This window comes from Lutra lutra, chromosome 1 (assembly GCF_902655055.1).
Source record: "Lutra lutra chromosome 1, mLutLut1.2, whole genome shotgun sequence".
NCBI lineage: Eukaryota > Metazoa > Chordata > Mammalia > Carnivora > Mustelidae > Lutra > Lutra lutra.
In genome coordinates, this window is record NC_062278.1 from 216,420,191 (window position 1) to 216,432,876 (window position 12,686).

A 12,686-nucleotide genomic window follows, 5' to 3' on the forward strand; every position below is an offset into this window, starting at 1 on the left:
GCCCTGGCCCGGCAGGGAGCTCCTTGTACCGGATCTCAACCTTGCTTTGAGTCCCAAAGCAGCCCCTCGACTGGTCTGTTTGTCCAGAGCTGGTGGGACAGGGAGCACCCTTCTTTAAGTTCAACCAAACAGTTGCCAGTGGAGCCATTCAGCCGTTCTCTCTCAGCAGACAGGATTTTCCCAGTTTGATGAGCCTAAAGGGATTCGCTCTGAAAATGAGCCACTGCTTCTGATTTGCCCAATCCACCTTCTCAAACTGGGATGTGAGATTAGGTGGAAGACATGAGAGATCATCCTGTGGAAAGAGCAGCTGCTCTGTGACCTTTGGGGGCTGGCCTGACTTAGGGAGCTGGCCCAAGAGGTCCTACCACAAACACTAGACTCAGTGGCCTTCCTGCTCAGAACTCAGGCCTGACATTCCTCTGAGAATTCTGTGTGCGCTCCAGAGGGTGGGGAATCTGAATGGAAAACTTGCTCAGGTTGGAGACACAGGCTTTGAATTTGGACAGATGAGTGAAAAACCCAACCTTACCCCTTAATATTAAACTGTATGATCTCAAGCAAGACAGTTACCCTCTCTGGTTCTTATTTTCCTTATCTATGAAAATGGGATAGCAATTCCCACCCTAGGATTGTAGTAAGGATTGGTCTCGGACCAGCTTCTGACGGTTTTTAAAGAATTTGCACGAGAACAGATGGGACAAGTGGAGAAGTTGGAAGGTCAAAGGTGAGCTGAGGGAACTTCGGAAATCACTGCATTTACATTATTTACTGTGTCCAGCAAGGTGTTAATGGTGGTTACCATTGTGGAATTAACCATGGTGGAATTGCTGAATCTCCTCTTCCTCTTTGGCACTTTTTGGTTTTCCCAAATTATCTACAATGAACATATATTACTCTTGTAATCAGGGGAAAAAAGTAAATTAACGTGTTTTTTTTTTTAAGATTTTATTTATTTGACAGATAGAGATCACTAGTAGGCAGACAGGCAGGCAGAGAGAGAGGAGGAAGCAGGCTCCCCGCTGAGCAGAGAGCCCAATGCGGGGCTGGATCCCAGGACCCTGAGATCATGACCTGAGCCAAAGGCAGCGGCTTAACCCACTGAGCCACCCAGGCACCCCTAAATGTAACGTTTTTAAAACGAGAAGTTCTAATTTCTCAATAATTGATTCAAAGATTGTTCAAGCACAGGATCATGATGCTGAGTTACAGGCTGGCGGAGGGGCAATGGGAAATCTGGGGATGAGAATAAATCTGGGATTGTTGGGGATTTGAGCTCCAGTGGGAGGTGGTGGGGATCCACTGGGGGGTTGCCAACCCCAGCTGGGCTAAGCCATCCTGAGGGGGGTGGTGGGCAATGGGAAGTCCCAGGACTAGGCTGTCACTGCTGCATGGACTCCCCCCCACTCTGCCCCCCCACCCCTACCTCCATTCAGGTGAGAGGGGGAGGGGCCTCGGGAGATACGGCACCTCACTTTAGAGACCCCTCCCCACACCCTGGTAATTAGAATTTGGAGCATCCCATGAAAGGACTCAGTGAGTGCCCCTTGAGGAACAAGGGCAACCCCATCCCCCTGTCTGAGCAGCAGAAGGTTGGCTGTCAGAGGTGCTGGGGTGGGGAGGAGATAGGTGCTTCTTGAGAGGGAGAGTTCTGGATCACAGCCCAAGGAGAAAGCTGGGAAGGCCCTCTCTCCCCACTTGTTTTTTGGGTTTCTGACCCAGAGGAAGGAGTTTATATGTGTGTTTTCCTTCCCTCCACCTTTGTATGCTGGTGGAACCCGCTGTACCCTCCCCCGTAACTGACCCCCAGGGGCAGGAGCACCTGGGTTTTGTTGAACTTAAAAGCTGTTGCCCCAGCGGTGCAATTTAAACCAAATTTGGCAATTTTATTTATTTTTATTTCTTTTAAAGATTTTATTTTGCCTTATTTGAGAGAAAGAAAGTGAGCTAGCAGGAACAGGAGGATTGGGGGTAGAGGCAGAGGGAGAAGCAGAGTCCCTGATGAGTAGGGAGCCTGATGTGGGACTCTATCCCAGGACCCCGCGACCATGACCTGAGCCAAAGGCAGATGCTTAACCAACTGAACCACCCAGTTGCCCCCAAATTTGGCAATTTAATTTTTTAAAAATATTTTATTCCTTGATTTGACAGGGAGAGAGACAGTGAGAGAGAGGGCACAAGTAGGGTAAAGTGGGAGAGGGAGAAGGAGGCCTCCTGCTGAGCAGGGAGCCTGATGTGGGTCTTGATTCCTGGACTCCCAGGATGACCTGAGCCGAAGGCAGACGTTTAATGACTGAACCACCCAGGTGCCCCCCAAATTTGGCAATTTTATTTTATTTTATTTTATTTTTTAAAAAGATTTTATTTATTTATCTGACAGAGATCACAAGTAGGCAGAGAGGCAGACAGAGAGAGAGCAGGAAGCAGGCTCCCTGCTGAGCAGAGAGCCCAATGCGGGGCTCAATCCCAGGACCCTGGGATTATGACCTGAGCCGAAGGCAGAGGCTTTAGCCTCTGAGCCACCCAGGTGCCCCCCAAATTTGGCAATTTTAAACCAAATCTGGCTCAGTCGGTTAAGTGTCTCTCTCTTGGTTTCAGATGGGGTAACGATCTCAGGGTCATGAGATCAAGCTCCATTTTGAGCTCTGTGCTCAGTGCCTAGTCCTCTTGGGATTTTCTCTCTCCCTTTCCTTCTGTCCCTCCTTCCCTTCTCTCTCTCTCTCTCAAATAAATAATTTTTTTTTTAAAAGCAATTGCCCCACCTAGGAAGCACCAGAGAGGAAATAATCTTAGGTGTGGAAGGAATTGTTCAAGAGTTTCCTTCTCCCTTAGCCTTTCAGCAGGCCTTGGAGATACAGCAGTGACCAAGGCTCACCCACCACCCGAGAATTCAGTCTCATAGAAGAATAAGACGAGTGAAGAGGTCTTCAGTACAGTGCTGTGAGGGGGAAGCCCAAGGCTCTGGGAGCAAAGAAGGCATTCCCCATGCATGATGGCATAGGCTTTCCAGAAGGAATCAAGACCACGGAGTAGTGTGGTAGAGGGCTACACTGTGGCATCAGATCTGGGCCTGTGGCCCTGGCAAGTGACTTGACCTCTGTGGGATTCTTTTGGTCTTTCCACAGTTGCAGGATTGCTGCCAAAGTATGAAGCATTTTTTCTGTGCTTTTGTTTGAGGAAAAATATCAAAGGGGTTTGATTGATTAATAAACATTTGGAACTTACTTTTTTTAAGGTAATAATTGCACATGGTAACAATTCAAGCAGTATAAAAGTATGTATATGGCAGCCTAAAGTGTCCTTGCCTTCAGATCCCAGCCATCCCCAGGGGCAACTACCATTAAAAGTTTCCGTTTTCGGGGGCGCCTGGGTTAAGCCTCTGCCTTTGGCTCGGGTCATGATCTTGGGGTCCTGGGATCAAGCCCTGTATCGGGCTGTCTGCTTGGCAGGGACCCTGCTTCTCCTCCTCTCTCTGCCTGCCTCTCTGCCTACTTGTGATCTCTCTCTGTCAAATAAATAAAATCTTAAAAAAAAAAAGTTTCCATTTCTGGAGATAGTTCCTGCATCTTCAAATGTGTGATATGGAACCTCCCCAAAAAATGATAAAACTTTTCAGACATTAACACATCTCAATGGAGAGAGACTTTGTATTTTCAGGTAACATACAATATTTTAAGTTATGTCAAAGGGCAGAAACGAATGACTTAGGGTTTTTTGGTTTTGTTAAGACTTTTTTTTTTTTTAAGATTTTATTTATTTATTTGCCAGAGAGAGAGCACAAGCAGGGGGAGAGGCAGGCAGAGGGAGAGGGGGGAAGCAGACTCCTCGCTGAGCAGGAAGCCTGGGAATCGGCACTCTATTCAGGACCCTGAGATCAGGACCTGAGCTGAAGACAGATGCTTAACAGACTGAGCCCCCCAGGCATCCCAAGACTTTTTTTTTTTTTTTAAGTAATCTCTACACCCATTGTGGGGCTTGAATTCGCAACCCTGAGACCAAGAGTCACATGCTCCACCAAGTGAGCCAACCAGGAACCCTTTGAATGTTTTAGTTTTCATACAGGCCTTGTATAAAGGGTGAAACACAATAAATTGTGTGTGCATTTTTTGGAGGTATATATATCTCCAATGAGATCAAATTATAGTCATTGATCTCTACACCTTTTGCTTTTTAAAGCAAACAGTATCCTGAAGATTGTTCCAAACAGCATAGAAAGACCTACCTAATTTTTTTTTTTAACATTTTGGGATCGTATTGTTGGGTCCAACAGAAGCTATAATCTTAAATTACTAAACTGGCTTCAAAGAGTTTGAATCTATCCTGCCCCTTCTGCAGGGTTGAAAGGGCCTGTTACCTCACACCAAGGTCAGTGTGGATATTTTCCAGCTTCTTCATCTTTTTTTTTTTTTTAATTTATTTGACAGAGAGATCACAAGCAGGCAGAGAGGCAGGCAGAGAGAGAGGAGGAAGCAGGCTCCCTGCTGAGCAGAGAGCCCCATTCGGGGCTCGATCCCAGGACCCTGAGATCATGACCCGAGCCGAAGGCAGCGGCTTAACCCACTGAGCCACCCAGGCGCCCCGCTTCTTCATCTTTTTGTTTGTTTTGTTTTGCTTTTAAAGATTTTGTTTCTTATTTATTCGAGAGAGAGTGTGCATGAGCAGGGGGAGGGGCAGAAGGAGAGGCAGAAGCAGACTCCTCACTCAGTGGGGAGTCCTATGCAGGGCTTGATTGATTCCAGGACTCTGAGATCATGACTTGAGCTGAAGGCAGCAGCTTAACGGAGCCACCCAGGTGCCCCTTCTTCATCTTTTTTAATCTGATAGGTGAAAGCCCTGGTGTTTTTGTTTATGGATAAGCACGGGCATACAGATATATATATATATATATATATATATATATATATATATATATATTTTAGCTTTATTGAGGTATAGTTGATACACAGAAATTGCACACATTTAATGCATACATCTTAATGAGTTTTGCACTTTTTTTTTCAAAGATTTTATTTATTTGACAGACAGAGATCACAAGTAGGCAGAGAGGCAGGTGGGGGGGGGCTCTTGCATTTTTTTTTTTTTAATTAATTTGACAGAGAGAGATCACAAGTAGGCAGAGAGGCAGGCAGAGAGAGAGGGGGAAGCAGGCTCCCCACGGAGCAGAGAGCCTGATGTGGGGCTTGATCCAAGGACCCTGGGATCATGACCCGAGCCGAAGGCAAGGGCTTTAACCCACTGAGCCACCCAGGCGCCCCCCTTGCATTTCTTTTTAAGACAGTTTTCAGCATCTCCAATTCCTGCCTCTGTGTGTGTGTATTGAAAGCATTGTATTGCTGTTATAGGCTCTTGGGGGTGTGATTTGGCAAAACCTCACAATTAAACTTCATGTGTCCTTTGACTCATCAAACTGGTTCCTGGTTATTTATCCTGTAGAAAACATGCAAATGTATGTATGTATGTGTATATATATATATATATATATATACATATATATTTCAAATTATATATATATATATTTCAAATTATATATATATAATTCAAATTCAAATTATATATATAATTCAAATTCAAATTATATATAAAGAAAATCTAAATGCTTGTATATATTTTATATATAAATGCTTATTAGATATATAAATGCTTAGCTCCAATATTGTTGGTGGTAACAATCTGGAAACAACTGAATACTCATCAATACAGAAGTGTTGGATAAATTTCATTGTTTTTATCAATTGATAATTTAAAAAAATATTTTATTTATTTATTTGACAGGCACAAGTAGGCAGAGAGACAGGCAGAGAGAGAGGAGGAAGCAGGCTCCCTACCGAGCAGAGAGCCCCATGCGGGGCTCGATCCCAGGACCCTGGGATCATGACCTGAGCAGAAGGCAGAGGCTTTAACCCACTGAGCCACCTATCAATTGATAATTTCTAATGAATTGCTACTTTATAAATGAGTGATGGGGGTGCCTTGGTGGCTCAGTGGGTTAAGCCTCTGCTTCTGGCTCAGGTCATGATCTCAGGGTCCTGGGATCGAGCCCCACATCTGGCTCTCTGCTCAGCAGGGAGCCTGCTTCCCCCTCTCTCTGCCTATCTCTCTGCCTACTTGTGATTTCTCTCTCTGTCAAATAAATAAATAAATAAATAATCTTAAAAAAAAAAAAAAAAGAGTGATGGGGTATCTTGCCAGCTCAATCTATGCAGCATGCGATCCTTGACCTTGGGGTTATGGGTTCCAGCCCTGTGTTGTGCATAGAGATTACTTGAAAATAAAATCTTAGGGAAAAAAAATGATATGGGGCGCCTGACTGGCTGAGTGGTAGAGTATGCGACTCTTGATCTCCAAGTTGTAAGTTCAAGACCCAGGCTGGGTGTAGAGCTTACTTAAAAATAAAAACTTTTAAAAACAAATGAGTGGGGGCGCCTGGGTGGTTTAGTGCGTTAGGGCCTCTGCCTTCAGCTCAGGTCATGATCCCAGGGTCCTGGGATCCAGCCCCAAGCTGGGCTCTCTGCTCAGCTGGGAGCCTGCTTCACCCCCCCTCCCCCTGGCCCGCCTGCTTCTCTGCCTACTTGTGATTTCTGTCTGTCAAATAAATTTTTAAAAGATTTTATTTATTTATTTGACAGAGATCACAGGTAGGCAGAGAGGCAGGCAGAGAGAAAGGGGAAGCAGACTCCCCGCTGAGCAGAGAGCACGATATGGGGTTCGATCCCAGGACCCTTGACATCATGACCTGAGCCGAAGGCAGAGGCTTAACCCACTGAGCCACCCAGTTGCCCCAAATAAATAAAATCTTTAAAAAAATTTCTAAAAAAACCCACAAATGAGTGATATATATTTGGTGGGCGTGTCAACTCAGCCTCTTTGGATAACAGTTTGGCGCTATCAAAACGAAAAATAGAACACACCCTTTGTTAACAAGCTATTTCGGTCCTACAGATTTATTCTTGTTCATAGGCATCAAAAAGCGGTATTAAGTAGAAAAATTAGGGCCTCGCTCTCCCTTAGCACAACTGCTGGTCGTCCCCCAGCAGCACTGCTCTAAGGGCGCCTTCCAGGCTGGGTCCCGTGGTCTGCAGCTCCGCCCTCCCAACACTTGCCGCGACCCCGGGCCGCTCGTCACCGCCCTTGGCCCCGCCCTTGGGCCGTCCGTCACCTCCCCAGGGCGCTTTTCCCGGGCTCGATTCCGGTCCTCAGTCCCGCCCCACTAGCCTACTGCCCGCCCTTAGCCCCGCCCCCAGCCCAGCCCCAGTCTCGTCCCAGCCCTTAGCCCTGTCCCCAGCCTCTTTCCAGCGGGTAAGAGTCACCGCCCCGGGGTCCCTTGTCACTGCCCCAACCCCAGCTCCGCCCCCAGCCTCCAGTCACCGCCCCGGGGTCCCTTGTCACTGCCCCAACCCCAGCTCCGCCCCCAGCCTCGTCCCCGCCCCCAACCCCGCCTCCGGGCTGCGTCAGAGCCTCAGCCACGCCTTCCGAGCGCGGGCTTGGTTCCCAGTCCCCGCCTCCCGGCTCCGTCGTGATCGCCCGCGGGCCTGTCGCCGGGACCCAACTGTGTCCCTGTCAGAGGAAAGCTGAGACTCTCCGCCCACTGCCGGAGGCGGCGGCCATCGCCCTGCCGGCACCCCCTGTCACCCGCTGGCGCCCCCCAGGCGAGATCCCCAATCCCCTCAGCGGCAAGCGGAAGTGCGTGTCGGCCGGATCATGGCGACTTTGGCGGACCTGCCGGACTCAGTCCTGTTGGAGATCTTCTCCTACCTCCCGGTCCGGGACCGGATCCGCATCTCCAGGTGCGGCCCCGGCCCGCGGGGGGCTGACGGGAAGGTCGGGGGTGGGGGTGGGGCTGCCCCTGGGACGCGCGGATCGGGTCCCCGCAGGGCGGGGTGGTTCTAACGCCGGGTCCCCTCCCCCAGGGTTTGTCACCGCTGGAAGAGGCTGGTGGACGACCGGTGGCTCTGGCGACATGTCGACCTGACGCTGTACACGGTACGCGGGGCCGACCGGGCGGGCCTGGGCCGCGGCCGGGTGTCTGGGTCTCGAGCCCCACCCCCTCGCCCCCTAGATTTCGAGCTTGGCGGTCCGGGATGCATCGCGGCACACTCGCTGCTCAGCCTGTTTCCCCATCTCCAAAGTGGGGATAACCAAGTCCTGCAGGGGAAGACCTTAGAGCCGAGTCCCGCATACAGTAAGCATAGGACAAACGTTAGTTGCTTACATGATCTGTTAATGAGTTTTCCTGGAGGAATCATTTTCCAGATGCAACTCAATTTCCACAGTTTATTTCCTGAGTAGTGCAACCGAACCTTTTCCACTTTTCCCCATTTGCATCGTATTTATTTTTCTTGTTTTAGTATGAACTATTCCGAATACACATATAGAATATGTGTAGAGGATAAATCTGAAACGGCTACGTACTCTTCACCTATATTTAACCCACTTTGACCTTTGGTCATTTTTGCTGCAGAGTCTGTGAAACATACATGCAAAGGTTTATGGGTGCATGTACACACGCAACATTTATAGATACATCGTGGCATTTTTTGAAACCCTCCTCAGAGGCCATCGCTATTATAAAATGGAAATGTAGTCTTCTAGAAACTTAGGTTTCTCACTTTCTCACTTCTCACTCACTTCCTGTGTGAGTGCCAGGAGGCAACATAATAGTTTTGTTCATGTGTTGATCGAAAGTTTAAATAATGGTATTCTGTTGAGGTAATTAAACGCTATTTATTGTATAAAAAAAAAAGCTATTTATTGTATAACCACCCAAAACTAGCCTTATTCACACAACATTGCTTTTGAACTTTATTTTAATTGAGACATGGAACTCTGGTTCGTTCCTTTTAACTTGTTAAATGAATATACCACAATTTATCTGTTTTCCTGTTGACATTTAGTTATTTCCAGCTTTTTATTACAAACAGTGTTATAAAGGAGTGTCTCAAACTTGAGACATCGAAGGATCTTGTTAAAATGCTGATTCTGATTGAGTGAATGGGGATGGGGTCCCAGGTTCTGAATTTCTAACAACCTCCCAGGTTTTATGCTATGCACAAATTTTACACTATGCAGTTTCTTTTTTCTTCCCTTTTTTTTTTTTTAATATTTTATTTATTTGACAGAGAGAGAGAGATCACAAGTAGGTAGAAAGGCAGGAAGAGAGAGAGAGGGAGAAGCAGGCTTCCCGCTGAGCAGAGAGCCCGATGCGGGGCTCGATCCCAGAACCCTGAGATCATGACCTGAGCTGAAGGCAGAGGCTTAACCCACTGAGCCACCCAGTTGCCCCCTCTTCCTTTTCTTTTTAAGGTAAGGTGTACCTACCTTAAAATGCACAGTGCTTCCAGTTGCTTTGTTTTCTAGTAATTAACTTTCCACGGTTAATTTTTGCAGCTTTCATCATCCCCAGGTGGTGATGGTGATGGTGATGATTTTTAACACAGGTCTAATTTACTCTAGGCAGTTCTAGCCTTTTTCAGTTTGCTTTTGTGTTGCTTATTTCTGTTGGCGGTGGTCATGAGGAAAGGGATAAAATAAAATGCCGGTGAGTTGCTCTGCTTTCTTACTTACTTCAGGTAATGAGAATCTGCTGTTGCTAAAGACAGATCTATTCTGATCTTCTCTTTTCCCTCATTGCTTTTGTTCAAACCTAGAAATCAGAGTGAATGGGTTATATTGTCTTGTTACTCTTGGGGAGGTATAGGGTCACTTGAGGCTGGAAGGGGAAGGGCAGAAGCCCAGGGGAGCACTAGAGCCCCAGGCAGTCAGGGGCTGTGGAATATTCTCCATATCTCTCACCCTGTCACCCGCATTTCTGGCTCTTACAGATGAGGCCTAAAGTCATGTGGCACCTCCTTCGACGGTACATGGCATCCCGGCTCCATTCCCTGCGGATGGGTGGCTACCTGTTCTCAGGCTCCCAGGCCCCCCAGTTGTCCCCCGCCTTGATGAGGGCCCTGGGCCAGAAGTGCCCCAATCTGAAGCGCCTCTGCCTACACGTGGCTGACCTGAGCATGGTGCCCATCACCAGCTTGCCCTGCACCCTGAGGACCCTGGAGCTGCACAGCTGCGAGATCTCTATGGCCTGGCTCCTCAAGGAGCAGGACCCCACCGTGCTGCCCTTGCTTGAGTGCATCGTGCTGGACCGAGTCCCTGCCTTCCGAGACGAGCACCTGCAGGGCCTGACACGCTTTCGTGCCCTGCGGTCATTGGTGCTCGGCGGCACCTACCGCGTGACAGAGACAGGGCTAGATGCGGGCCTCCAGGAGCTGAGCTACCTGCAGAGGCTGGAGGTGCTAGGTTGCACCCTCTCGGCCGACAGCACCCTCCTGGCCATCAGCCGCCACCTTCGAGATGTGCGGAAGATCCGGCTGACTGTGAGGGGCCTCTCTGCCCCTGGCCTATCTGTTTTGGAGGGCATGCCAGCCCTGGAGAGTCTGTGTTTGCTAGGCCCTCTCATCACCCCAGAAATGCCTTCCCCGGCTGAAATCCTCTCTTCCTGCCTTGCTATGCCCAAGCTCAGGGTCCTTGAGCTGCAGGGTCTGGGGTGGGAAGGTCAGGAGGCTGAGAGGATCCTGTGTAGGGGGCTGCCCCACTGTATGGTCATCGTTAGGGCCTGCCCCAAAGAGTCCATGGACTGGTGGATGTGACAACCACTTCTCCATCTCAGCTTTCACTTGGGAGCCCCACACCCTCTGAACGGCACCTTGTGAGGGCCTATAGTCAGGCTGATGGGGCCTGAAAGCCACAGGTGGAGAGAACCGAAGCCTTGGGGCCTCCGGACAATTGGAATCCCTGTTTGCCAGTTTGGCCTCTGTGACATCAGCCAGCCTCCTGGAGGGCCTGTCCCCACATCTGGAAATGGGGGAGATCATAGCTACCTCATGGTTACGTTGCAAAGCCTTAACTCTTTACCAGCCCTGGCCTGAAAAGGTCCTTGATGAAGGGTTGTTCTCAGGAACAGGATGGATGCAGAAGGGTGGTGTTAGGAGTTAGGGGGACCTGAAGGGCCAAGGCCCCTTAGGAGGCCTGGAAAGACTGTCTATGCATGTGCACCCACACACCCACACACCATTGATATACCTACTTGCACACAAGGGACATGATGAGAAAGCCAGCAAGTCTTAGGCTTTGATGATCGAAAGTGTTAATGAAGGCTCTAAGTTGTATTTTCTGTACTTGGTATTCTATATTTTCCAATTTTTCCACAGTATATATTATTTTGCTATTAAAGAATTTTTTTTTCTAAAAAGCATTTGGTTTCTTTTTTTAAAGATTTTTATTTATTTATTTGACAGAGAGAGATCACAAGCAGGCAGAGAGGCAGGCAGAGAGACAGGAGGAAGCAGGCTCCCTGCTGAGCAGAGAGCACGATGCGGGACTCGATCCCAGGACTCCGAGATCATGACCTGAGCCGAAGGCAGCGGCTTAACCCACTGAGCCACCCAGGCGCCCAGCATTTGGTTTCTTATTCAACATTTTCTTGAGTGCCCACTCTATCACACGCCGTGTTCTAAGTCTTGGGGCCACAGCAGTAGACAAACAAGCCCTGAGTAGAAGGCAGGACGATCAACAGGTGAATGCATTGATGGGCTAGTTTTAGAGACAATAAACCAAGCTCACATGATGGAGGTACCTGTGTCTGGTAGAGTGAGCGGAATGAGCCACTCAAGTCTGGAGACCTGAGAGGGGATGAGGAACCCACTCTGGGAAGCGCTGGGAAAAAGAAAAGACCAAGACACTGAGATGTAAATGAACTTGACATTTTTCAGGATCAAGAAGAACCGTGTGGCTGAGGGAACAAGAGGTGAGCCATAGAAAGTGAAGTCAGCTGATGGGGTGAGGTTGGGGGCTCCTCACAGGTGGCATGGGTTTTAGAGGTTCAGTAAGTGGCAATGCTTTTCCTGCCGGCTGAGTCTGAGCCACTTGAGAGAAGCAGATGGCGGGCTGATAGTGATCAGGAGCGCCCACCCTTGAGGCCCCCCAGCCCAGCCTGCCTGCTCTGTGGTGGGAAGAGCCAGAAGAGAAAACGGCTGAGCTAGGACCCTTGGTTCCTTGTTCCAAGCTCACTTACCAGAGGACTGGGTGTCTCTCCCATGCTTTCCCACTAGCAGGTACAACAGAAATTCCCCATCAGGCCATATGAGGACTATGGTATGAGTACTCCCTCAGTGTGGCCATGGTTAGGGTCTACTTTACTTGTTCCATGCCATGCTCAAACCTGGCAGCTCCAGCTCCGGGCACCTGGGGGGCTAGACTGATGCAGGCTGGAGCGTTGGGACTGGTGAAGTCTCAGGTTGGGGGAAGAGATCTGTTTTAAGGGTGTCTGGACACCTGAGGTCTGTTGTGGGCAGTATGATGGGGTGGCCAACCCCAGTCTTATGCTGGGATCTGCTGGTGGTCCTGGAGTAGGCTGCTGATGCCCCACCTGGAGCAGCTTGAGGAGGAAAAAAATTTTCCTTCCTTTATTCTTGCTTTTCCTGCAGAAATGGAGCAGCAGGTGTGAAATTGGAGGCAGTGGTAAACATGGAGGTGTTTAATGGCCAGCGCTAGCAAGTAGTGATAGGACAGGGGAGCCCTAATTTGTAGTGTTTGCCCATTTCTGTGGTGTAAGTATCCCATGATGGCTGGTTTCAAGCTACCACCAGTCTAACAACTGGCTCACAAAATCCTTGCAACTTTAGCAATTGGCCCTC

General features: G+C 48.8%; 1 protein-coding gene across 1 annotated transcript; it reads left to right on the plus strand.

Annotated features, from left to right (window-relative positions):
* The first annotated feature begins 7,450 nt into the window (after window positions 1-7,450).
* FBXL12 (F-box and leucine rich repeat protein 12) lies at window positions 7,451-11,239 on the plus strand. The gene is made up of 3 exons (XM_047703281.1): window positions 7,451-7,784; window positions 7,908-7,980; window positions 9,819-11,239. Exons 1-3 carry the CDS (start codon window positions 7,699-7,701, stop codon window positions 10,638-10,640), a joined length of 981 nt encoding a protein of 326 aa, XP_047559237.1. The 5' UTR covers window positions 7,451-7,698; the 3' UTR covers window positions 10,641-11,239.
* The last annotated feature ends 1,447 nt before the right edge of the window (window positions 11,240-12,686 follow it).